The 25,787-nt window shown below is 45.2% G+C and overlaps 1 protein-coding gene across 1 annotated transcript in view; it reads right to left on the bottom strand.

Moving 5' to 3' along the window:
- Nucleotides 1-1,960: 1,960 nt before the first annotated feature.
- The window catches only part of HEG1 (heart development protein with EGF like domains 1), a 57,164-nt gene continuing 33,337 nt past the window's right edge, over nucleotides 1,961-25,787 (bottom strand). Inside the window, exons 12-21 of the mRNA XM_082483227.1 lie at nucleotides 24,309-24,428; nucleotides 22,589-22,683; nucleotides 21,220-21,278; nucleotides 20,572-20,732; nucleotides 18,125-18,259; nucleotides 12,064-12,106; nucleotides 11,915-11,952; nucleotides 11,291-11,378; nucleotides 9,635-9,809; nucleotides 1,961-8,031 (exon numbers count right to left, since the gene is read on the bottom strand). Coding sequence (XP_082339353.1) covers nucleotides 7,882-8,031; nucleotides 9,635-9,809; nucleotides 11,291-11,378; nucleotides 11,915-11,952; nucleotides 12,064-12,106; nucleotides 18,125-18,259; nucleotides 20,572-20,732; nucleotides 21,220-21,278; nucleotides 22,589-22,683; nucleotides 24,309-24,428 — 1,064 coding nt within the window. The 3' untranslated portion in view covers nucleotides 1,961-7,881. The remainder of the gene's footprint in view (nucleotides 8,032-9,634; nucleotides 9,810-11,290; nucleotides 11,379-11,914; nucleotides 11,953-12,063; nucleotides 12,107-18,124; nucleotides 18,260-20,571; nucleotides 20,733-21,219; nucleotides 21,279-22,588; nucleotides 22,684-24,308; nucleotides 24,429-25,787) is intronic.

The raw sequence follows: 25,787 nt of genomic DNA, 5'->3' as shown, positions 1-25,787 counted from the left end.
TAGATAGTTGACTGTTAGTCCAGACAGACTCAGACAGCCACAGCAGTTGTGATGTCATTTAAGGAATTACAGAGAAAAGTCTTTGCAGAAACTACTAAATAACTTTCCAGAAGTAAAACTGTTGTGCGTCAAAGCTCAGATACAACAATCAAAAACACTGACATATTATTATTATGGAATAAAAAGTGTGCTGCATTTAGAAACAAACGCAGTAGTTGTTCTTTTGTCTTGATCTTTGTTTATGGCAGGAAAAATAAGTATGAAAGGTAGAAGGCCTTGTTTATCTATTAGGAGGTGCAGCCTAATTTAACTGTAAGTTGCATGTAATCAAGGGGCAGTCATGCTGCGAGAAGGCATATGTTAAAGTAGGAACAAGTGTCTTTTATAGCTCTTCATATGCGTCAGCTGGATACTTTCTTGCTGTGTATTTTTTCAATCCTCTTCTTTACTAGATTCCTATACATTTTGCTATCTCCTGTAAATTCGGTTCATCCATTGTATATTACATATACAAGTAGAAATACATGTTGTAATCAGTTGAAAGTTCAAAAAAACCCCCAGAAAGTCTATATCAAAGTGCTATATACATACAGAACCACCCATAATCAGGGGAAGCACGTGCGCTTTGACGTCATTTCAGGCAGTTCCACACAGGCAGGCACACACTGTGGATGCATTTGATGGTCTCAGACGCGCTGGTATGCAAACCTGAAGTGGGGAGGACTGTTAAATCATGTGCTTGTCCATAACTGCAAAGGTCTTTTACCTAGTCTCATAGCAATGTTGTGACCAGTCCTTTTGCACTGCCAATTTCCTTAAAAGGTACCAATGTCACACAGAAAATACAACAACTTGCAATAGTATTGGTAACAAAACTGAGGCACTATAACAGACTGTCTCTTGCAAATTAACAGAACCTCAGGACTTAATTGAGTTACTCTTTTCTTTATTTCCCCCCCAGGGTCTTGCTAGCCAAGGAACAGGCATATAACAATTCTGTACTATATCACCGTAGAAAGTAGACTGAAGTTTCCAGATGTAACAGGAAGTATGTTCTAGACTCACATTCCTCTGCAAGTGGCACTCACTTCATCTAGGGCAGCTGTCTAGTGTTGGGTCTTGTGACCCTACTGTCAAAGGTGAGGGATATCTTACCACTGGGTGAGTTACCCTCTGTGGACACTTGTCTCTTTTCATGGCTACTGGAGGCACCAGATGGTGGGTTCAAACAGGACACCTAACTGCCGGTAGAACAGATGAATTCCACCTTAGTTCCACACGATTGCTATTGCAGTAGTGTTGTACTCCTCTGGAGCAATATAGGAAAAGATTGTCCCAGGTGAACATACCTGCCGTTACTCCAGATGCTCGTCCACATCACACCTCTTCCCAGCAGCCTGGGCTGGATATTGTGTTCATCTGGATTCAAGGTACCTTTCTCCTTCCTCTGAGAGACATTCAGCTGTATATTCTTCACAGTCGCCAGTGACATTTAGTGAGGCAGGACTGATTCCACTGTGGTCAGGTCCAGGCCCTTGCCCTTGCAAACAGCCCTGCCACATCAGCCTCTCCTGAGGTTTTCCTTCCCTCCAATGTACAGTCACACACGCAAACACACAACTTCACCATTTCTCTTCCAATTCCAGCAGGATGAGAAATTAAATGGAGGAAAAAAATAAAATTAAACTGAGTTGCTTAATGTTACTGAAATAAACATATCAGAACAGAACTTGTATTTTAGCTGAGCAGAAGTTCATTTAGCACAACTAACAGAACGTACCCATTTCCTCTTTGCTTTTCACTTTAGTTATTCAGTCACCAAGCACTACCAGAAGAACAAAAGAACTATAACATTTCTTATTTTATAGATTAGATTTCTAATTATAATTGAAACAATCTAAAATAGCATATGTATCTCTCTACAGGGAAAGCTAAAGACAATAAAAAAGCTGAGACATAGTAATATTCATAGTTTTATTGTATCCTTTTATAATACTGACTAGAACGCCAGATTTAATAATATTGGATGCAAGTATAAAAATAATCCAATCCTTAAAAATTATATTTTGCTACTACAGTACTGTATAATTAGTGGAGGTTGAAAATATGATACAACTTTAAATAATACTGGTTTGGAAAATGTCCTCAGAACCCCAGCGACTTGGAAGCAAACATTCAGAGATAAAGGGAAGAGAGCAATGTCAAGAACATAAAGCAGGTTTACATTCAGGTTGATAAAGAAGCAAAACAAATGCTGAAAATTTACCTTTTGAAACAGCTTACAAAAGGTGAGCTTTATTACTGCAATTCTGAAAGCTGCTCAAATAAACCATTATGATGTTACATGCCAAGTTTGACTTTCTGTTAGGAGAAAGTCGTAGAATTTAACAGGACTTAAACCAAATGACTGAGTTTAACAGAATTTCCTTTAAAAAAGGAAACTATTAAAAATTGCTTAGGGTTTTTTTCTTTAAAGTAAGCCTATCCTAGCAGATTTAATTGGAGACCTTTTACGTCAGGTGAATTCTACGGCATTGTTCAAAAGAAGTGATCAGTTTTTACTGTGTTCCACAGTACTCTTCCATTTAGGATTTTGCAGATCTGGGGGACGCCTGCTGTAGTCATTCACCCAAGCAAGACTCCCATCCCTTCTAACATTTTACCAGAATAACGACCAGAGAACTTAGCATTTACATACTACTTTTGAGGATCATCAGGCATCCTCTCTAGGTTTTCCCTCAACAAGGATATTACGCACATGCAACACAAACTAGACACAGAAGAGGTGTCATCCCACATATGACCTTACAGTACAGAAGCCACATTTGCTTTAGACATTTACTTCTCCAAAATGTGTAAGCATATTCCTTTCTTTTTTTTTTTTTTTTTGGTATTTCTTGCCCCTTCATGGATTTCTGTTCTGCTTTTTAATTTCAGCACTCCAAGGGAACAAAGAATTAAATACACATTGCAAAGCTCCTGAAAACTTAAAAGCACACAGCACATGCCCCCTTTGAAACTGGGAGATCTTCCTTCATTTCTGAAAGGACAAGTAAGAGTGAACTGAAAAGTTCTTATCTGTGACTGCAGGAAGCACTTCTATGTCCCAAGGAGATCTTACATGATAGGAAACGAGTTGGCTGATCAGTAAAACAAATACACTAAATTCACATTCATTCTCTTCTCGGGAAGGTGTTTCAGATCTTGAACCTGTTTTGCTCAATCTCACATAATACAGGTTCTGCGGCAGTAATAAGTATACTTTAAAAAAATAAATACAACATAGAAAGGCAGAAACAGTATCACAGAGATAGGCAGAATACACAGCCACATCAAAGCATGTACTACACACAGGTGGCCCTGGTGGTGGAATACTTCATGCCTAAAAAAAACTTCATTATGGTCCATGGGAGAGTTACCCTGACCACTATAATGCATGCTGGATTAGGTCCTTTGTGTGTAAAGAGGAAAAAACATTAGTCAGCATAGGAAGAGCATTTGAGTAAAAAGCATCCGTTCTTGTTAATTTAAGGAAGAAAACTAAAGATTAAACATCACTATGAGGGAATGAGAAGGCCAGCTGGATTTGGAACGGATATGGCCATTGACCAGCATTAGTGACAAGCCCTGGGGAAGCACTTGGCGCGTCTGCAGCAATGTCCAAACCCGCTCTGCTGCTCACTCAGGTCCCGGCAAACAACGTTTACAAGTATTGGCATAAGCAATTTCACAATATGACAAACACCTCTTCCTAACTGCAATTGCTTGTTATTTTTAAAGCCTTTTACTACCGCTCAGTGTGGAGGAAAATACCTTTCAGAAGGCTGGTCACAAGGGGTGACTCAGGACATGACCGTGACAGTGCGACTTACAAGACATGCCACAACAGCAATGACATTCATTGCTGCTGTACTACCTAACACTTTAGATGTGAAGGGCAAAGGGCATCAAAATGTCCCTGTCCTGTTTTTTTCTCATATAGCCCGATTCAGTGCTGTGACATTTCAACAGCATGCCAAAGATCCCAGATTTTGCCAGTGCAGCTGGGAGGGCTGGCCAGGGCGAGCAGTGGTGCACGGCAGGGAGAGAGGGAGGCTGCACGTTCGAGTCTCCCTTTTGAATGATCCTCAAATCTGCGTTTTGTTGCTCTGTTCACTGGGGCTGCCTCTCCTAGGCTGACTGCCGGGAGTATTTCTGTGGGTTTTTTTCAGCACAATTGCCACAGCACCACAGCAACAAACGCATGTCTCCCACATCTTTTCCTGTCAAGCAACACAATTAGTATTTTTTCCAAAGTTAATAAAAAATACACCCACACAACTGCCCATGGGCCCCTGCTGACTCTCCCCTAGCTTTCCACAGCAGCCAGTAGCAAGAGCAGATTTCCACGCCGTGTTGGCGTAGTTTTTCTTCCTTTCCCTACATCTGGCTGAACCACTTGCACCCTCCTTACAAGAAACATGCCACTTCTATCTTATCCTCTTGGACAGCGGAGAGCAATTCCCCTTGGCAAAAACATCCAGTGTGCTCAAAATTCGCAATTTGCAGTAGCTACAAGTAATCTAAATAGTCTGAGAAATAAGCTGCATTTACTTAGATGTCCTACAGGGAGTTAGATACTGAACAGAGAAGCATCCACATTTGGAATTGGGCTCGAGGGCGTGTGAAGACCCTTCTTACATCTGACGGGAGCGACAAACCCCAGTCCACTGCCAGAGGGTGCTTAGTTTGCGGCAGAGATGGAAGCAGCCAGAGAGGATCCCGGTGGCAGCTTTAACAGAGGCAAGCTGCACAGAGACAGGTCACATCCCTGCTGCGGCCAGGAGAGCCCGTTGCTGTTGGGATGTGGTAGTAAACAGTTGTGGTAAAATAACTGTGCACTGCACCCACCCCTTCTGCCCTAGTGGAGCTGGGAACCGGTGGGGCTTGGGTGGAGATGGCAGTATCACAGCCCAGGGAGTGGCTGGGCTGGTGGAGACCTGGGGACTGAATCATCCCGGGCTGCATCTCCCAGCTCTGCAAAGACTTCCTGGAGCACCGTGCGGGAAAACACCAGCGCTCACCCAGTGCTGACACCTGCCTAAATCCTCTCCTGCCCACTGAGCGGGGCCTCCTAGGACACCCAGAGAAGGTGCTGCGGGTCAGGAGAGACCCTTTTCCTCCTCCTGTGGACTATGCAGTGGCTCCGTGACTCCTTTCTTACCAAAGCTAAAAGGAAGATCAGGCTGCGGTGGATACGTTCTCAGAGGAATTTTCCCAGTGTTTACCTGCTCTGGCAGAGGGAAAATTTCAGTGCAATAAAGTTCTCTCTGTTGGAAAAGGCCGAGTTTCGCAGTCCTCAGAAAATCCTGCGGGGTTTACTGAACCCCTTTCACTCCAGATACAGCATTAAGAAGATTTTGGAGATCATTAAGAAATTAAAATTAATTATTTGCAAACTTTAGCGTGATTTCAAATAGGAACAGTCTTAACTCATTTCCACTCAAATTTTGTTCATATAATCCATGTTACTCTTTGTATAGAAGGATTGATCTGCAATTGTGAGTGGATATTTCCTACTTTGTCCTTTGTACTTGGCACACACAGGAACACTTCCCAGTCTTTGAACTAACCCAGCAATTAAATGTATTTGCTGCTACCACCTGCAAGGTTGGTTATGGATCAGACAGCCATGAAGTTGCACGCATCATCACCATAAGACCACGTAAGTGCAAAGCACACTGCCCTAGGCATCCATAAAGTTCTGGTTTTCTGCAAGCCCACACTGCTGTTTCTACTTAGTAGATAAGAGGCATAAAAAGACACTGTGGTTGTGTTCTACAGCTGGTGCACCAAACTATGTGTTCTCAAGCACATTTGTGGTGCCTTTCCTGCCTTGCAGCTTTGAGAAAACAGAAGGAAATGTGAACAGGGACCAGAACCCTTTTAGCCCACGCAGCTGATGACAGCCTAATGCTAGCTGCCCTTCCTCCGAACAGCTGTTGCTCACTTTTGATAGGGAATACAACAACCTTCAAAGCGATGGGAAAGGATCTGGGGACTCACAGCACCTATAGGACACAAGTACTGCTACCTGCTCCCTGACAGATGGCTCCTCGTCACCCGAGGTTTGCCTCCAGTGAGCAACTACACAACACATCAGCATCTGAATTGCCGTACTCACTTGGGGTTAGGCACTTTGGGGGACAAATCCCATGGTCCTTCGTGCTTCAGTGAGTTGAGCCACCTTATGAACTTACTTGTAGGCACTGTGTCTTTTCGAGCACTGTGGGCGAGAAGGGAATATCAGCAGGTACGTGCCCTTCAGTGAAACTAGCTTAGGTACACACTACAGAGACGGTGGGTTAATGGCTAAGGAATTGTGCTATTTGTTATCCTCATACAAGCAGCCACCTTGAATTAAAAGCACAGCCACGTTCAGGGGAAGGATCTGCATCTGGATCCTCTATCTGGACAGGGTTTGGATGACTCAGGTTAACACTGCAGTAAAGATAAGAGGTAAATATATTTCATTAACAAGATATCTTTCAGAACCCATCTCAGGTCAGAATACCTGACCAGGTCAGAGTTTTCAATCTGATCTTTGGTGAGAAACATAATAACTTACATTCTTCAGTTTTTGCCAAGGTGATTAACATGAATTAACACACCTAGGTGAGGAAACCTGCCTGGGCTGAATCACTCGAAACTAGGATGGAAGAAAGCAAAACACTTCATCTTTGTTCCGCTAGAATTGAAAGCATCATGTTTTTCTCTGCCTTAAATGCAACTAACTGTAGTGAGCCTTATGTTCCAACGTACTGAAAGCCTCCACAGCTCCTACTGAAGTCAAGGTGGCCTGTGGAGGCCTGAAGATCATCTCATCTGCAGTGCCCAGAATTCACATTCCACCTGCCCAATCAGGGCTACAGCTTTACTGTGCCTTCCCAGATTCCTTGTAAGGAGCATGCTGAATTCACAGCTCATGTTTTTCGTCCCTGTGAGCAACTATTTAACATTATATTGCTGTTTCTACAGACATTTAAATCCCTGCAGGGAAACAGACCCCCATAAGATCCTATACGGAAGCACTATGATGATGTGTAGTGGCATCACTTCTGAACAACGCTGGCTGACAAAACAACAACACGCTCAGACTATTCCCTATACAGAAGAAGTTTTCAAAGTGGTGCACAGGATCAACTGTGTCTTCTTTTTTTTTCAGTTAGAATTGCAGTGGTATGACTAACTTTCCCATACTCCTTGGAGACAATCAACCCATGAATTCAGCCAACGTTTCCAGGCACCAGGCTTCAGCAGGGACCCAGCCATCTGGAGAACTTCTACCAGTAAGAATGTGAGGGCCAGAGGATCAGCTAGCTTCTCTGTCGTGTACGAAGCAGAAAGCAATGCAGCAATGGAAAAGGGAGTAGACAAACTTGCCCTACCAAAAGGAGTTGCGCAGTGAATCTTTGCATGAAGGTTGGCTAAGAAGACAAGCACAGTCAACGGTGAACAAGATCTGTAAACAAAACACTCCCTCGTGGTATTCAATGCAGAGTGGTGGGCATAGTTCATCTGCCTGTACTGATGCATGCTTGCCATCTAGCGTAAAGAGTGAAGAAGCAGCACAGAACAAATTCAGAGTATACGCATTAACTTCCACCTGGGTCTTTTAGTGATGTGCACCTTGAGCCATTCCCTCTTCCTCCTCCTTCTCTCTGCTGCTCAGCAAGTGTAACCATTCCTCAGGGTAGCAATGCTCGGCATGGAGTTCAAAGTCCTTCCTGTTAAATGGGAAGAGTAAGATTGATGTGGGCTGAACGGCCCAGGAGACAGATTGTACCCGGGGATCAAAGGCCACAAAACTGTGTCAATCTTCCACTCCCTCTCCACTCCCTGCTAAAAATAGTCTCTTCTTCTGGTTTCGTCACTAATGAAGGATGGATTGTATTGTCCGGGGTAGATGCATGAATGTCGAGATCCAGGCAAACCAGTGTAGGGAGGATAAAGTCCGTTTCTTTCCAGTTCAGGATTTCTCAGTCCAGTTGGCTGCATTAGCAAAAAAAATTAAATAAAAAGGGTCTTATTCGCACACTCAAATCCTCCTTCAGGCACAGCCTTACCACCTTTCCCAGAAGTTATTTCAGTAGCTAGAAGGAACAACGTGATCACTAATGATCTTTATAACCTAGAATGATTTTTATTGTGGGAGTTATGCATTGCCTGAAGGGATTATTCTGATGCAATCTAGTTTCAACATCTTGCCAATTAGCAGACTTGAAGTTTACCTGACTCCACCAAGTGCGGTCTAAGTGCACAGTTAATTTTTAATCCAAGAGAATTGTGCTGATGAGCTCAGGCACCGAAACTCTCATGAAAAGGATATTGTCCCAGAGCCATCCGTAAAGGAAACACTTCTAGAAAATCAAAGTTAGTCTCCTGCTTCGAGTATTACCTGGGAGCTCTTCTCTCCACATTAACCATAGGTGCCTACTCTCCCAACACAGGCACTTGAATTATATGTCAAATACAAAGTGATCTGACCTCACTTTCTCTTCCCTTCTCTTACTTAAAGAGATCTCCTGGGGACACTTGGTTGAGGAACTTCTAAGACCAAGACTGTACAATCCTTTCACCCAGTAAATAACATCAAGCCATCTGGTTTGATTTGTTACAGAGCAGATCCATGCAAAGCCCTCATTACCTACTGCTTGCTAAAAAGCTCCCCTTTCTAGTCACCAGCATAATAAAAGTCTTGAAAAATGTTTAGGAAATGCATTTTCATTTCCGAATCTCTCATACTTACTGGAAGCAGGAAGGAGGATTATTTCCCTTCATGCTGTGCAACCTAATAAACTTGCTTATGGGAAAACTTAAAATACAAGCCAGAAAAAAGGTACTGCTCTCTGCTCTGGAAAGTGAGAGTCCAGAATGTGTGATTTGGGTGAAATCCTGCAACCTTCACTCACATGAGTAACCTCCACACACCTTAAATACATCCACTATGTTGCTGTAGATTAGCGACAGATGATACAACAGCATCACAGCTCTGGATACAGACATTATCAGATGGTACCAACCATGACAGCAGGTGTTGTGTTTGTGTCTTTCTCTGCCCTGCACAACCCGTTACTTCTCCACCACTTCTTCCCTATCACTTGTTCCCCCAGAGCTGCAGGGATGCTCCTTATGCACCCTTCCTGCTGCAGGAAGGGGCTTGTACCCTGGAGAGCAGGAGGAGTTGAATTAAAAAAGGGATCCTCAGTGACCAGCATCTTCCCATCTTCAGGTGAAGATCCCTAGGCAGAGGTCTCAACCTTCCAGCATCATCAGTGAGTGCAGAAGGGAGAAAACTACCCACAGGAATTCCTAGCAGCCTGTCCAAAACCTTTAACTCTCCTTCTCTACTCTAGGATTGGGCTTTTTTAGGCATCTGCCAAAATGTTCCTAGACATCTCCCTAGCACTCTTCCTAATGCCATCTCTTTGTGATATTCACCATGTGTAATAGCTGGAGTCCACAGGATTACCAATGCCTTGCTGTCTATGGAAACCATTTATTTGATCTTTTGTTTTGCGGGAAAGGGATCTGTCCTTCTAAAACCAAAGGAATGTGTCTTTGCTGTATTAGGAACAAAGGGTTAGATAGATACCGAATAATACACATCTGTCATCTGCAATAGGTTCTTGGTGCTTCCATTCTCTTGCATCTCGATGGTTTCTCTGCCCCACTCCTGTGCCCGGGGGTTCTTCGGATATTCAGCGTACGGTGACATCTGGAAATCTCCACTCTTGAAAATGAGTTTACTTATATCATTTTTATTCTTCCTGTTTATAAAAGAATGAAGGAAAGTGAAAACATACAACTTATCCTGCTGTCTTGTATGCATTTCTGATGTAAATCTCAGGAGATTTACTTCATGTTATGAACCTTGACTGGGAACAAAGATCACCTCAGAAGGGCTATAGTCCAATCTTCTGCTCTGACGCAAAATCAGATATGAGGTCAGATCATACTACTCAAGGCATTATCTGGTGGGATTTGAAATCTCCGAGGATGGAGATTGCATAACTTCTCTGAGCAACCTGTTCCACTGCCTTACTGTCCTCTTGGTGAAAGAGTTTTTTCCTACATTCAGTTTGAACCTCTCCTGTTCCATTTTATGCCTGTTATGTTATTTATGCCTCAAAAATATGTGTGTTCACCTGAGTCAATGAAAAGTCACGGAAATCCAGGAAGAAATAAAAACGTATGGGAGCCCTCATGCTATTCAAGTCTCCAAGTGCTTAACTTCTAGGCACTATGTTAATTCCTAAGAAGAAAGGTCTGCAAGCTGCCAGTCTGTATGACACCAAATGCCCCTACATGAGTACCATGTTGGATGAGTGAACTTTGGCAACACTTCCGGTTCAAAGCAGAGTACCTTCCAGGAAGTCACATAACCTGCCAAAGGCGAAGACTCATGAGAAGATCAGCCCATCCTTCCAGAGATCTGCACTCTGGGGCCTGGAGGTGTACTGACCATCACACCTCTTGGCTGGGGCTTGCTGGCATCCCCCTAGCTCAAAACACGTTGGAACAAGCGCACACCACTGTGCCAACCAAACCACTGCCATGTCTACGTTACTGATAAACCCAGCTGCCAACTTTAATCAGAGAGCTTTGAAATCCTAGATTTGGGAGCTGGAATGGAGAGGAAAGGATGTTACTGCAAGGCAGCTCTTTTCATGACATATAAATCATGAAGCAGACCATCCTCGGCAGCACATCTTGCCTCTAGTCTGAAGCTACCTGCTGGTATGGGAACTATGTGTGTACATGCGTGTGTGCATCAGAGAGGGAGACACACAAAGTGAGCGCATGTGCAGGACTTGTCCATAAAAAGAAATGAAAACAGCCTTAAATACACTCAAACACCACTTAAGCAATGGCCAGCAACCCTTCTTGTTGCCTGAACTTCAGCTTTCTAACTTAGTTTGCTTTTTGGAGACTGCTCCCTGATTGCCTCACAGCTGTAAGTGGCAAGGACTCCTTTGCCTCCCCATCCTTAGAGGACATGATTGCCAGGTACATCCTTAAGAGACACTGAGTTGACTTTTTTAGCCTGATTGCTTGAAAAAAAATAAAAAAGATATGCCCCAAATGAAAGCACAATGTAATACTTCAGTATCTCTGATTAATCGACTTGCTTAGCTGTCCTAAGTTTTCACCTATGTTGGTCCTTCAGGGTTCACATGTGAAGCACTAAGTGTGGTGTAACCCACTGAGAGGATGCCACAGATGAACCGGGGCTGGCAGTGGTACCTACCGGCAGCAGGTGACAATCAGTGCTATGCCCATGATAAGCAGAAGTCCCCCTCCTGCAGCCGCGATCACTACAGTGATGAGCTGATACGCTACAGACAGGAAAGACAGAGACTCACTTAGAAACAGTGATGTAGTTGCAAATACAATGTAAGCATATCCACAGTCCTCATGCAAAGGGATTAACTGTTTATTTCCCATCTTCCCTCCCTCTGTAAGCAATAGTGCCTTAAATTTTCAAGTGAAATGGAAGGAGTCGGGGATCTCCTGCTGAAGGAAGAACAAGTTCTTGTTTCCCTAGGGGACGGATTCCCTTCACTGATAGATCAGAATCATTCAAATGATGATCACGGATTCACCTCTGAATATCTGCTTCTAGAGTGCCCACTATATGTGCTATCATGACAGAGTATCCAGAGAAAGGAGATCTCCTTTCCTTAGGAGATAACATTAAGTCAAGTTTGTCAAAGAAGGTCAACAAAATAATTTTTAATAGAAAATGAAGTAACAAAAAAACAAGAGTGGCATGAACCTATTGCATTTTAGACATAGTCATCTGCAATTACTTGTTTCAAATTTCCCATTTCTGACACTGCGGAAATTAAAAGAAGCAAAACTCGGTACTTACGGTTTCCACAGTTGAATCCACCTAAGCCAAATGGGCAGCTGGTAACAGAAAACAACAGGCAGCTTCAGTGGCTTAGTTATGCCAACGGGTCACCAAAGCAACATTAAGGAGGATGGTGGGGTAGGAGGGGGGCAGAACAGTCACCATACCTCACACAGGTCTCGTTTTCCAGCTTAAATCCATCTTCACAGGCTAAAAACAGAGAGGAGAGAAGGGCCATGAGCACCACGTAGTGGTGCAGGGGAGGCATTTCCCATCGCCGTTTCCCACGGCAGCCTCACCCCAAACCACTTTGGGGACCGACCAGCCGGTCTGCGCTGCTGGCACAGCGGGAACGCGATGCGCTCTGATGTGATGCAATATCTCCTCTGGTTTAGGCAGAACACCGTGCACTTAAATTCACCTCCCGCTGGCTTTGACGGGACCATTTCAGGGCTTCCCAGCAGAGCTAGCCCAGGGCCTGGCACAGGCTGGGCAGCTGGTAATGTAATTCCCAGCAGAACCTCTTCTTGCCCAAATGGAAACTCACTGCACATTTGTGCTGCTTCCCACAAAACAGCTGTGTAAAAAAATCTGCAAGTGCCTCCAGTTTTTGTTTTGAAACCTCATTTGAACAGCGCTACTTCAGCATTGGTGCATGTTATTCATTACTTTTAAATGTTAGTACTACAACAGAACGTTATGGAAACACAGTCGGGGTAACCCAAAGTGGTATGTTATGTTTTGCCTCGTGTCACCTTTTTTTCTTCTCTTTCAAATTTGGAGCTAAATCAAATTTTGAAATATCATATTTTGCTATAGAATAGAAATTAAATTTACTAGGTCTAAATAACCCAGAAAACTGCTATGTACAAAATGCTGGTGAAATACTGAAACCATCGCTTCAAAATAAAATAATTTCTGTGCTTATGGACAACTATGTCGTCACCTGAATTATCCGAGAAAATTATACTACCCTTCGGATGAACAGCAAAGGTGATGCTACTTTGGACGTACAATTCTAAGCTTCAGATTACTGATAAGATCACCACTTTTCTCAGCAGCAGTCCCACCAGAGCTCCTGAAGACCTGCTGCCTTTTGCGGAGACAGCTCAGAGAGAGACCTGGGGAGGAGTGACACGGATGGAGTCACTTTGGGCAGAGGGACAAACCAGGGCCAGCACATGCAGCAGCCCTTGGGAGTCTGCAAGACATCACGCAGAGGCCTGGGGAATCCCTGCAACACACTCCACAGGGAATAAAGCTAGGTTGTCAAGAGAAATAAAACATGCCCATGGATTTTTTCCCCTCAAACATCGTATGCTTAAAAATGGTGAGGCAACAGCTTTCAAGCCCTCTTCCCTCCGCCTTGCTCTCTAACCATAGGGATAACCTGCAGCTGAAAGCTCGGGTGCTTTCTAACTCCAGCAAGCATGCGGAAATCTGCGGCGAGAGGAGAGGGCTTCCAGCAGAGGTCCCAGCCAAGGTGCAGCAAAGCCCTCGTCTCCTGTCCTCCTCCTCTGCTGCTCCCAGCACACCAGATGACTTTTCCCTTCTGGCACACCCAGTAACTGTATTTTCAGATGCACTTAGCACAGGAGGGGAAGAAGGCAGAAAAGAAGGACAAACGTGTAACTTTGTCCATTAGGATGAGCTGGCAATATCAGAGTAAACCAAAAGAGAGCAGTAGTTTTCTGGCTGGATTCAGAAGTTTATGGCTCTTCCAGCACCATCAAGTGATACTGATGCCAGCAGGGAGCAATGTGACTGTGACCTCCCCTCATAATACAGGTCACAGAACTTGCCTAAATTTAATTTCAGTTTCAAATCAAATTGTTGAACTGGAGCTACATTTTAGAGAATCATCCAAGATTGATTTTAATATTTTCAGTGACGGGCAGTCAACCACAACCCTGGGTCAGATGCTCATAAAGTTAATTTCCCCAGCCATTAAAAACATTCACCTTCTTTCTGGTCTGAATTATCCTGGTGTCAAATTCCGGCCTTTGGATGTTTTCTTGCTAGACTGGGAAAGGTTACATGATCACATTTCTCCTCTTCACCATCAAATCACTCCTTTGCCTTTAACAAAGCCAAGTGCACTGAGATCTTTGAGTCTCCCTGGTTATTGCAGCTCTGCTCTGAATGCTCTCTTTGACCCTTTTGATTTCTAGTTCCCAGAAATAGATGTCGCAAGCCCAGGGATAACAAAACTCAGGTCCAGAGGAGGGCAATGAAGATGATCAGAGGCTTGGAGCACCTCTCCTATGAAGACAGGCTGAGAGAGTCGGTGTTGTTCAGCCTGGAGAAGAGAAGGCTGCGGGGAGACCTTATAGCAGCTTTCCAGTGTCTGAAGGGGGCCTACAAGAAAGCTGGGGAGGGACTTTTTACAAGGGCATGTAGTGACAAGACGAAGGGTAATGGCTTCAAACTGGAAGATAGTAGATTTAGATGAGGTACTACGAGGAAATTTTTCATTATGAGGGTGGTGAGTCACTGGAACAAATTGCCCAGGGAAGCTGTGGAGGCCCCATCCCTGGAGGTGTTCAAGGCCAGGCTGGATGGGGCTTTGAGCAACCTGGTCTAGTGGTAGGTGTCCCTGCCCATGGCAGGGGGGTTGGAACTAGATGATCTTTAAGGTCCCTTCCAACCTAAACCATTCTATGATTCTATGAAAACTTCCCCTCTTCTGCCTTCCTGTACCCCCTTAATGCATGCAGGAACCTTACAAGCCAGAGCTGGGGACCTCTTCTTTATCTGCCGAGCCTCCTTCACAGCTCTGCCCGAGTCCCTGCTTTACAGGAGATGTGACCCGCAGTGTGCTTGGCACTCTGCTTTTGGCTGCCTGGCCTTGCTTGTGGTCATATCGAAACGCAGTTTGCCTATATCCCATTTACAAAGCATCTCATGTCACTAAGCATATCATTTTCCCTGCGGGGTGTATGGACGCATATGAGTAATGCACTCACGTCATGAATATTGCAGCTCTAGGCACAGACTTGCTGTAGCAACAGGCACCAATGATGATGGGGAAGCTGATGTCCATTACAGCTGGTCATGCATCCCTTTCTCTGCCCTTTATAGCCTCACTGCTCCTCCATCACCTCTTTCACGTTTTATTCCCCCAGAGCTGGGGATGGGGAGGGTGAGGCTCTTTACATAGCCTCCCTGCTGCATCTCATCATCACGCTTTTTGCACTGAATTTATTTTTTCTCTCTCTAAGATGGTTTCTTTGAAGTCAAGGAAGAGACCAGAGGTACCTGGACAAGAGTTAAGAGCCTCAGTCATATAACACCCAGGGAAAGAGTACTAAATCCCAAAGGATCCCTGCCTGGCTCATTCATAACACCAAGGAATTTGCAAAATGGGATGGGATGGGACGGGATGGGATAGGATGGGATGGGATGGGATGGGATGGGATGGGATGGGATGGGATGGGATGGGATGGGATGGGTTGCTCCTTTCACTCGCTAACAAAAGCAGACTGAAAACATTACGGAGTAAATGTTCTGCCAAAGTGAGCCACAAGATCAGGCAATAATGAGATCTGCAGTAAAGTGGAGGGAGGCATCAACTCAACAGCTCATTGGAGTTGCCGTCTCTAATAAGCGCAGCAGCCCCGTGTACGCTAGTGTCAGCCCCAGCCCCAGCCTGCTGCGTGCGTGTTGGGAAGGCCTGGAGCAGCCTGCAGGCAGATGCTGGACCTCAGCCTAATCTCAGCCCCTCAGCCCCAGCCAAATAATGTGTGTAGGGCACGTACACCTTGAGTGGACTCAAAGCCGGAGCCATGCCTTGGGCAGGAGCAGCGCTGGGACCCCACCGGCACACAGCTCTCAGGCCAGGAGGCTATAGGGGCAGTAAAGAGGAAAAGCAAGATCCTGAACACACGTGTCTGTCTTATTTAAATGGTCAGGGCTTACGTGTTTTCCTCTCCTCGCCCAGGCTTTTCCTGCCACTTTGCTTTCTCCTCTGGCATCTTTCCTGCTCTTTCGAACATGCTCTCGGGAGAGCTTGCGCTGTCACACTCACTCGGCAAGCTTTCAAACGTGAGCAGGGAACAGAGAAAAGTGTCAGGGGCCAAGTAAAGCTATCGAGTTGTGCTTTTCTACTCGGGATTCCTTTGCTTTTGCCTTCCTGAAAGAGACTCGGGGGTCTCTTTGGAGACCTGCTTTGCTGCTCCTTGCTTAGCTCTGGAAACACTCTGTACTATTAAAAATAGCATGCCCTGGAAAAGTTGGCACATCGGGTTTGTTGCCCTGTCTCTAAAACAGCCTTGAACATACTGGGAAGATGGAAGACCAGCAACAACCCAGACAGGATTGAACTGCACGCCGAATGGTACCATGGCCAATGCATCAAAACTCCTGTGGCTCAGAGACCCAACCCTCCCTTGGTCCAGGGGATGCTTTTTTGAGCATGCTCCAGGGGACAGACACTGCAAGGCAAGGGCAAAACAATCCCCGGGGGTCAGGGCAGCTGATCCCCCGTGCCCTGGCGGCTCTTCCAGCTGTACCCGCCTTCCCACGGGGTAGACCGGACAGGGCAGCACAATAGCCGTTTCCCTCTTTGCAAATATTATAATTGGACTTACTGCGCCACATTTTCGCAACCCACAATGAGGGTCAGATGCTCAGAAGACCTCGGTTCCTGTTTAGTCATTAAGAGGGCAGAGATTTTCAAAGAGGCTGGCATATTGTATGCTATATTTATCAGAAAACAGCCCTAAATATCAAATGAGGGCCAAAAGTTGGCTTTTGAAAAAGCCTTTAAAAATCCCAACCACCTGGCTTACCCAGATGGGGAACAAAGCGATGCTGAAAATCTGGTATCTTGCTGGACCGTGGCACCATGCAGTCGGTGCTGTCCTCATGGCACCGCACTGCAGCCTAAATCCTGCATCAATCCTGTCCCTCAGACACTCTCAAGCTGGTCAATAAGATGTTCCCGACTGACAGCAGAGAGCTGAAGATGGAACTGAGTCCCCACTGTGTGCAGGTAGGGTTATTTTATATTTTGCACAGCAAACAAGTAACCCGTAAGTAGGGAGTAACCACATGTACAAGATGTTAGATCTCCTAGCCCTCTGCAATCATCACAGCCAAGTGCCTCAGAGCCTTTCAGGTATTTATCTTCACAACACTGCTTGGCAAGGGACATAGACAAGAAAAAAGGAGTAACTCATCCTGGGTCCCCACCGTCAGTGGTGGAGCAGGAGTTGGGCAAAAGCATCCCAGGTTTCAGCTCAGCTCCCTGCTCACTGCATGAGCCCTTCTCTGCCTCCCAAGGGTAGGTGGAGACAGTCAGTATTTCCTAATAAAAATCCTCCCCCCAACATACAAGATGAAGGGAAGGAAGGAAAACACGAAGGAGAAAAGTTTTGCCTGGAGCCACTGAGCAGAAGAGAGTCAGGACCCAGAGATGCCCATCTCTGAAATGTCCATCCCAGAGCCTGCAGCACATGAGTTATTTCCAGACACGTTTTTCTCACTTTCTGATCAGATTTGTAATTGACAAAGCATCTCCTCCTATTTCAACCCAGCAGACACTGCTAGAAACAATATATAACTACTACTGCAATTCTTACTATATGTCATCAGAAAACTCCGTTTCTTAAGAAGCCATACAACGACCGCTGGAACCAGGGAACCCTGATTCTACAAAAGTCATTTTGACCACTGGCACATAGAAAAAGACCTTCTGTAAAATGTAGCAAAACCAGATTTCATTATCTGAGGAGTAGCTAAAAAATAATATAATCCTTAAGCTTAAAATTTCTATTAGGAACACAGCTGAAAAATAAATTCATAATAATTTTCAGATACTTATTTTTAAAATATTGATGATGTATTAATATAAGCTTGTAATTTTAAAGCTCTTCTCCTAAGTTCGCTGAGAGTTCAGACAAAATCAAAACAGGCAGAGCCACACGTCATCTCTGCTCTGTGCCACTGAACTGGAGCCCAAAGCAGCCGGGCCCCTTTCTCCCTCTTCTCGATCACTGTGACTCACAGCATGCTCCAGAAAGAGATAATATTATTCCTAGAGAGAGACTGTATCTTCAGTGTCTGCTGAAAAGTCCCCTAACTAAACAAAAGAAACTTGAGCTGCTAATATTTATTCATAATATTGAGCTTCTTGCATGCACAGTGATACACAGACACGCTCATTTCCACTGGAACAAAAAGTTTAAGCCAAATTCAGGCAAAATACGCCACACAAAAAAGGAATACCTCTGCAGGAGTGGTCCATCTTGTTGTATTTGAAGTACCCACTTTTGCATTGGCAGAGCGCGACCCCGTCAAAGTCGGTGCATTCAGAAGTTTCCTTGTCGCATTCGGGGTCTTTCTGCTTGCACAAGCTGCTAACTGTTGGAAGAGGCAGCCAACATCAGCACGGTTCTCTCTGAACCCACCATCATCCACGTTTGCTTTCCCCAGGCATCACATTCAGCTCACGTGCTGCTTTAATCTCCTTCCTTTTTTTTTTTTTTTTTTTTTAATAACGTTTTTTCCATTAGGAGACAGTCAACATTACACTATGTCACCATCTCTTGCCTATCTACCGTCGTCTGTACAGGCAAATAGAGGGGGCGAAAGATAAATATTTCAGCTCAGAGGCAGAAGGGGAAATGAAAAAGAAAAATTTGGTTTGGCTCAAGCTGAAACACATTCACCCCCTGAGACAGTTCAACAAATCAATTTTTAAGTTTATATCAAGCAAAACATTTTTCTCAGCCCAAAATAATTTTTTTCCATTTCAATATTAAGCACTGGATTTTTTCATTTTTCAAAGAAATAATTTGTCCTTTCATTTACATTACTTTGAAGCAGTGTTTTACTTTAGAAAGTCAGATTTGTTACGATGAACATTCAGGAAAACTGTGGGTAAATGATGGAAACTGTGTCACCGAATTTACATTTTTTACTGGAAAGTCAGACTAAGTGGAATGAACAAATGAAAAAATACTTGTAAGAAACAGGATTTTATGGAAAACATGTCACTCATTTGGCACTCACCTTTTATAAACCTGTCCCTCCTAGATCCATCTTCCTTTTTTTTTTTGATCTGACAACTTTTCTTTTAAGTGCTTACACAAGAACATCATTTGTTTCTCATTCTGCTTATTTTAAGTTAGAAATAGGCTTCACCACAAGCATTGAATCAGAGGTAATGGCTAGATATAATCTGAGAGGGTCTACCAAAGTAATTTAATTCAATCCACGGTGGAGTGCAACTTTAAAATACGGCACGTTAAAATAAAAGCACACGCTAAATTTTTCATCTTCGTGTTTACTTTGCCAAAACAATCCAAGGGGTTTCCCACTAGACCCAGGCTAAGCGCTGCCACCCTTCATCCTCAAAGCCAAACCTCGAAGCCTCTAACTCCGAAGTGGCAGAGCTCCTTGCAGGAGCCCGTCTTTCAAGGGTACTCACTCCCCGCATCCTGCCGGTACCTCTCACGGCTAAATCTCCTCTATCACACCCTCATAAAGGGAGGACCAGGAGGTGCAAGGCACAGGGTCACCACCACCACATGGGGTCCACCTGGAGAAGGTCCTGCACAACACTGATGTTCTTCTCCACGTGTCTCTGCGCTGTATCCATGTTCCCCTTTGGCAGGTAGAGGTTTTGGGACAGAAATCAAAAGCTCTTAATTGTGAACCATTTTTACACCCTGCAACACTGAAATTGGGCAGTCAGGAAAGCGCAGCTCTCTGCTGTCGTGGTTTCAGCTGGGATGAAGTTGACTTTCTTACCAGCAGCTGATATAGTGCTATGTTGTGGATTTGGGATGGGAAATGGTGTTGATAGCACACTGGTGGTGCGCTCAAGGTCTTTTCTGCTCCTCACACTGCCCCACCAGTGAGCAGGCTGGGAGCACATGAAAAGCTGGGAGGGAACACAGCTGGGACAACTGACCCCAACTGACCAAAGGGATATTCCATAGCTGGGGGAAGAAGAAGGAAGGGCTGGGGCGGTCGTTCGGAGTTATGGTGTTTGTTCTTCCCAAGTAACTGTTACGTGTAATGGAGTCCTGCTTTCCTGGAGATGGCTGAACGCCTGCTGCCCATGGGAAGGGGTGAATTAATTCCCTGTTTTGCTTTGCTTGCATGCACAGCTTTTGCTTTGCCTATTCAACTGTCTTTATCTCAACCCACGACTTTCCTCACTTTTACTCTTTGGATTCTCTTCCACATCCCAGCCCGGGGAAGCGCGCGAGTGGCTGCGTGGTCTTGGTTCTGGCTGGGGCTAAACCATGACACCCACGTAGCCTTCACGGGCTCTAATCAAGTTTACTGGGGGGACTTGTCTTGGCTTTCACGCTGTTTCCCCAGCTCCTGGCTGCACGGGTGGAATTAAGACTTATGAGGTTTTGATCTGGCTGGGGCCCAGTGTCACATCCTGGAGATGAAAGGCTGCCCTACAATGCCTCTAATCCTGTGCTGCACGATGTTTTCACAGAGGAGCAGATTTCTCACACATGTGGCGAAGATAAGGCTCGATATCTGCATCCCTTTTGTACTGCACAGCTCTTAAGATGACTCCCATTTATACAAGACAAAAAAGATTCAGAGGGATTTTACCAAACACCAAAATCTTTCTCCCTCTGTTATAAAAGGAGCCAAATAAAACATCCCTTTCCCTTCCCATCGCAGTTCCTCCAGATGCTATTTACCTCTGTGGAGTGGTTTCAGGTTGGAGATGAACTGGCAGGCTTTGGTGGCGGATTGGCAGGCTTGAACGTAGCTTTTCACGGTGCTGACAACGTCGTAGAAAGTCACGTTGGATGCTAAAGAGAACGTGGATTGCACTGAAACATGCACAAAATTTGCCTCCCTGACAGAAAACAAAACAAAACAGCCCTGAGTACCACAGGTCAGTCTGATGTCATTGTTACCACATAGGATTCTTATTAATGCGCACTATACATAGGACTCTTATTAACAGAAACAATGCTTATCACAAACACAATATTGCATACATACTGAAACAGCCATGCATTGTAACAGACCCTAAAAACAGGACACAAAAAACTTATGCACAGAAAGATAAATTCGGGGCTGGAAGGGATGCTGGTAGCTCACTTTGAAACCAGCCATAAATCCCTCCTGGGCAGTGCACAAACCCATCCCCAAGCTGCTCAGGCCAGGAGGAGGGTACCGGGAGAGCCGGGTAAGGTGGTCAGGCATTCCCCATGCGCTGCACTACTGCTGGGATGATCGCATCAAGCCCAGCTTGGACTCAAAATGGAGAACATGGATCTCAAGTTGAACATCCCGAACGCTCGAGTTTCTCACTCTTCCCGTCGTAGCCTTAGCCTTACCCGGTTGCCTTAACTGAAGAGTGGTGGTACCCCGGCAAGCCCGACAGCGATGCATCAAGCTGCAAGGAAGGAGAGAGCAGCTGTTAGTGCCCCGTGATGGAGATGGATGGAGGGAAGCAGCCTGGTGGGATGCAGCATGGGACGTCCCTCCTGCGTCACTGACACCATCTCCCGCATTCACCAGAGCCGCCTGCTGAGGCCAAGGGGGCTCTGAGCATCCCAGCAGATCATCTGCTCGATAAGAAAGATGCACCGTCCTGTTGCCAGCGAGGGACAGCTGAAGTCACCATTTTACAGCCTTGGACAAGAATAAAGACCTGAGGGTTTTGACATGAGGACCTGCCTGAGGCCCCACTGTGCAATAACCACCAAGGCTGAGGATGAGCCAGAAGCTAGTGGGGAAAGAGCCCCAGGTGAGGCCAAGCTCAAAGTGGCACCTTTGGAGACTGCTCATCTTCCAAGGAACCTCCCTCTCCCTGGATCCATGCGATCGTTTGTTCTCGTTCCCCAGCACAAGCCGTGCAGGCAGCATCAAGGCGACTTGCCCCAGCTTCCCCCTCCTTTGGCAGCATCGCCAAATCACCTACTCCGAAAAGAGTTGGGATGAACTACAGCCAGCCCAGGAACTGCTAACAGGACGAACACATGCATGCCATGATCTGGCTAAATAACGCACAGAGATGTACCTATCACCGGCCCAGGGGTCTTTTTGGAGCAACTGATCGCACAGTGTTTTGGGAAGCCATCAGCACACCCAGGGCTTCCTCTGAACAGATCAGGGAACATGTGGTTGCAACAGTACATCTGGGAAACTCCAGCAAGGGGAAGGTATGTTTGAGTGATGCTGCTGCTGTGCTTCATCCCATGGGGTTTGGCTAACAGCAAGGTGGCACCAGCTGCTGTCCAACCCGCCCCAGGACCTGAGAGATTTACTGATGAACGATGAAGCCCAGAGTTACTGTTTTAATGCTTGACCTTGGAGGAGCATTAATGCTCTTTTGAGGTCTGGAAAAGGCAATGCAGGCAGAAGACACTAGGCAAGGATGGAGGCTACGGAAGCATGAACCCAACCACACCACTTCACAAAAAGGGCTTCAGGATTTTTTGAGCTGATATGCTGTCTTAAGACCCACAGGAGCTGTATCTCTTCACTGCTGTCTTGAAATCCTGGGCAGGACAGGGGAGAGAAGCGTGCTGGGATTTAAAAGCATACATCTCACCAGTCCTACTTACACCAGACCAGGCTGGTTCAATGATTAAAAAGGCTAAATCCATGCTACAGAGTCTTGTGGCTTCCCATGACAACCATAAGAGGAGCAAAGGAGACCTGTCCCATCAGCATTGCCAAGGTCCTGGCAACACCACTCACCATCGCCAGGATTTCATCCTCGACATGGAGGAGCTCTGCATGCTTCTCATATGTAGTATTAAGCTTCAGAGGGACCTGGACAACAAATATTCTTACTAAAAAGGAAAATAAGACAAGTTAGTCGGAACACATGTCTCCATGCCATGTGTAGCTGCAGTTTCATCCGCCTTACATGAGAGACTGTCTGCATGGAAAACCCCTTCACGCAGCAGATAGAAAACTCAAATCTGACAGTCACTGCCTCAATAAAGCAAAGTCCTACCCTTGGGATTTTTCCCAAGGGTTGTTGTGACGTTCCCACAGCCCCAGTCAAATTCCAGAGCTCAATGCTGCTGAACAGCCAGCATTTCACTGCAGAGTTCATACATTTCCTATAGAAACACAGACTAATTTACAAAGACCCCTGAACACAGAAAGAGCTGGGTAAGTTTATTAAAAAGATGGTTTCAGGTACCAAAGCTCTTTATAATAATTTGGGGTAAACGTGTCAAATCTCTTACCCCTCCCTCTCATGGAAGGAAAGCAAATCAGCAAGTCAAAACAAAGCACTTTAGAAAGGACATTTTCATTTTTCAAATTGTTGGACAGAATGAGCAATGACATATGAAAAGAGGTCCAAAAGATGCATTTTTCTGAGCTTAGATTCATATTTGATTCATGGCAGCAGAACACAATAATCAGAGTTGTCCAGACTCAGAGAGATAATATCCCTAAATCTTGTATTAAGTGTCATGAGATACTCAGTGGAAATGAGAACTCAGAGCTCCAGTTTCATGTTCCTCCAGAAAAACAAATATGGTTGCAGATAACATTATAAAGCCTCGAATTCTTTCCCATTTTTTTCCCATCCACAGAGCCTGTCTTCACCACAAATTTTATATCAGACAGCTCTAAAGTAACAACTCCAGGTAAAAATAATCACCTTCTCGGTATTTATATAATCTGCCCATATCCCAGTTCAAGGCATAATCAAAACACTCTAAATTAGAAGCTGACACACTCCAACTCGAAGAAATGTTTCAAAACACCCTTCAGGGACACCTCATCCATGTTTCCTTAGCAAAATTTCCATGCCTCTAATCCTCGCTGATTAAGGGTCAGAAGAAACTCTAGCAAAACAAATTCCCCTTTACAATGGGACATTGTAAATCCTTGAGATTAAGAGTCTTCTAATAGAAAGGAGGGGGTCGAAACCTGAGTTCCAACTAGTAACTGTGCTGCATGAAAAATGCTTAAGGTATGAAACAAGACCTTGATCTTACAAAGACTTTCACGGCTGCTTAATTTTCCGCATGAGGCTGATCCCACTGAAGCCAGGTTACACAATAGCCCCACTCACTTCTCCCAAGCCAAGCGTCACCGCCCGGGTCTGCAGGACTGGGAGCTACGATACGCTACTGAACGCTTTTAGGGGGGGTTGTAAAACACATGAGGAACAGAAGGGGCACATCTGTCCTCACTAACAAGCCTGAGCCCACCGCTCTGTTGCTGTGTTTTTAAGAAGCCCTCAGCTATCACTGCGCCCGCTTCCCAGGGCACCCCAACACGCCAGGCGTTAGACACTGCACTTGTATAAACACTAAAAGGCTCTTGTCAAAAGTGATGGTTGAGAGGAACATTAAGTTCCTGAACTAGTCTGCACCTAGGTTAATTCGTTTTAGAAGATTACAGATAATTATTTCCATCTTTTTTCTCCCCTGGTTTTTCACTTTTTTCTTACCTAAATTGCACTTTCCTTTTTCCAGCTCGTATCCAAGAGGACACTGACAGATATAGGAGCCATGGGTGTTGTTGCAGGTGGCCAGCGCAGGGCAAGGGTTGGAAAGACATTTATCCTCATCTACAAAAGCAGAAAAATAACAGACTATAGTTACAGAATCACAAAAATCATCAACTGTTGGGCTAAAACAGATCATTTTGGCTCCTCTTCGGTGACCCCCTGAGCATTATCACACGCTTCATTGCATCATTTGCACTTACTATTTATCCGTTTCTTAATTATTCTGTTGGAGCTGAAAGAATAAATAAAAAACACTTTCTCCTGAATATTTATTCAAAATCTCTTGGGATCCAGTGTTGATCCCTGTTAATATTAACACCACCCACCTTGTCTACAGCATTGCTCATCTGCAGATCTCTAGGTGCTTTCCAAAGACAAACAACCCTACATCTCTTGGATGGAGAGACCAAAGAAGGGACCTTTGCAGCCAGAGCTAGACAAAGGAGCACGGGCTCCTTCACCAAAGTCCTGTCCTTTTCATCCAAGCCCTGGTTCCGTGAACCAAAGTTTGTGCTTGAACACTGATGCAGTCTGTAGATTACCTAGCAGTGGTGGAGGCAGCCTGGGCTGCCATCACCTCCATTACCAGGGCTGCAGCCTCCTCCGTGCCAGGTTGGGACAGAGTGACAGCAGCAACATCTGCCTTGTAATGCACTTCCCACTGCGTGAGCAAGGGCTTAGGGAGAAGACGCCAACTGTGAAATATGGTGTTTTGGGGGATTAATGACAGTAGTCTCAGGTGCTTCACAGATTAGACAACTAATGCAAGTTCTGGAGGAGATATCCAATACCTCCCTCTGAAAAAAACCACCTCCTGGTCAAAAAAAGCTCTTCTTGCTGCGCGTATGACTCACATGAGCACAAATGCACGTCACACACACATGCAAAGGCAGACCGTAGGCAGGACTGTGGACTTGTTGGTGACAAGACGCTACAAGACAGCTTACACACCACTTGCACCTATTTTGCAACTGCTGCTGAGCGCTGCAGCAGATGCAGGAAGGATGGGCTTTGTGGTTAAAGAACAAAGCACGAGAGCCAAACCCGTGTGTGTACGTCTGACAGCGCCGCGATGCCCTGTGGCATCACACAGGCCCTGCAGACCAGACAGTCCCAAGTTGACCTGGGACACACCATTTGATGCGATCTCCATGTCTCAACTAGCCTGGCACGACCACCTCAGCATGACCAAGAAGGAGATTTGGTGTCTAAGCAGCCAGAAATGAGTGGGTGTATTTTAAAACATTGGCTTTCACTTTGCCGTCCCTCAGTTTGAGCTTTGTACAGTGGGGACCACGGCAGCTTCTTCTCTCATGGCAGTGAGTGCCAACGGACAAAGCACCACATCTCAGTCAGCAGAAGGATCTTTTTCATCCTGTTATATGGCAAAACTCAGTATTAAAGCAAAGAGTAACTTGT

This window comes from Vanellus vanellus (genome assembly GCF_965231255.1).
Source record: "Vanellus vanellus genome assembly, chromosome: 5".
NCBI classification, from domain to species: domain Eukaryota; kingdom Metazoa; phylum Chordata; class Aves; order Charadriiformes; family Charadriidae; genus Vanellus; species Vanellus vanellus.
Note: the sequence above shows the minus strand (reverse complement) of the source record. Positions and strands in the feature narration are given on the sequence as shown.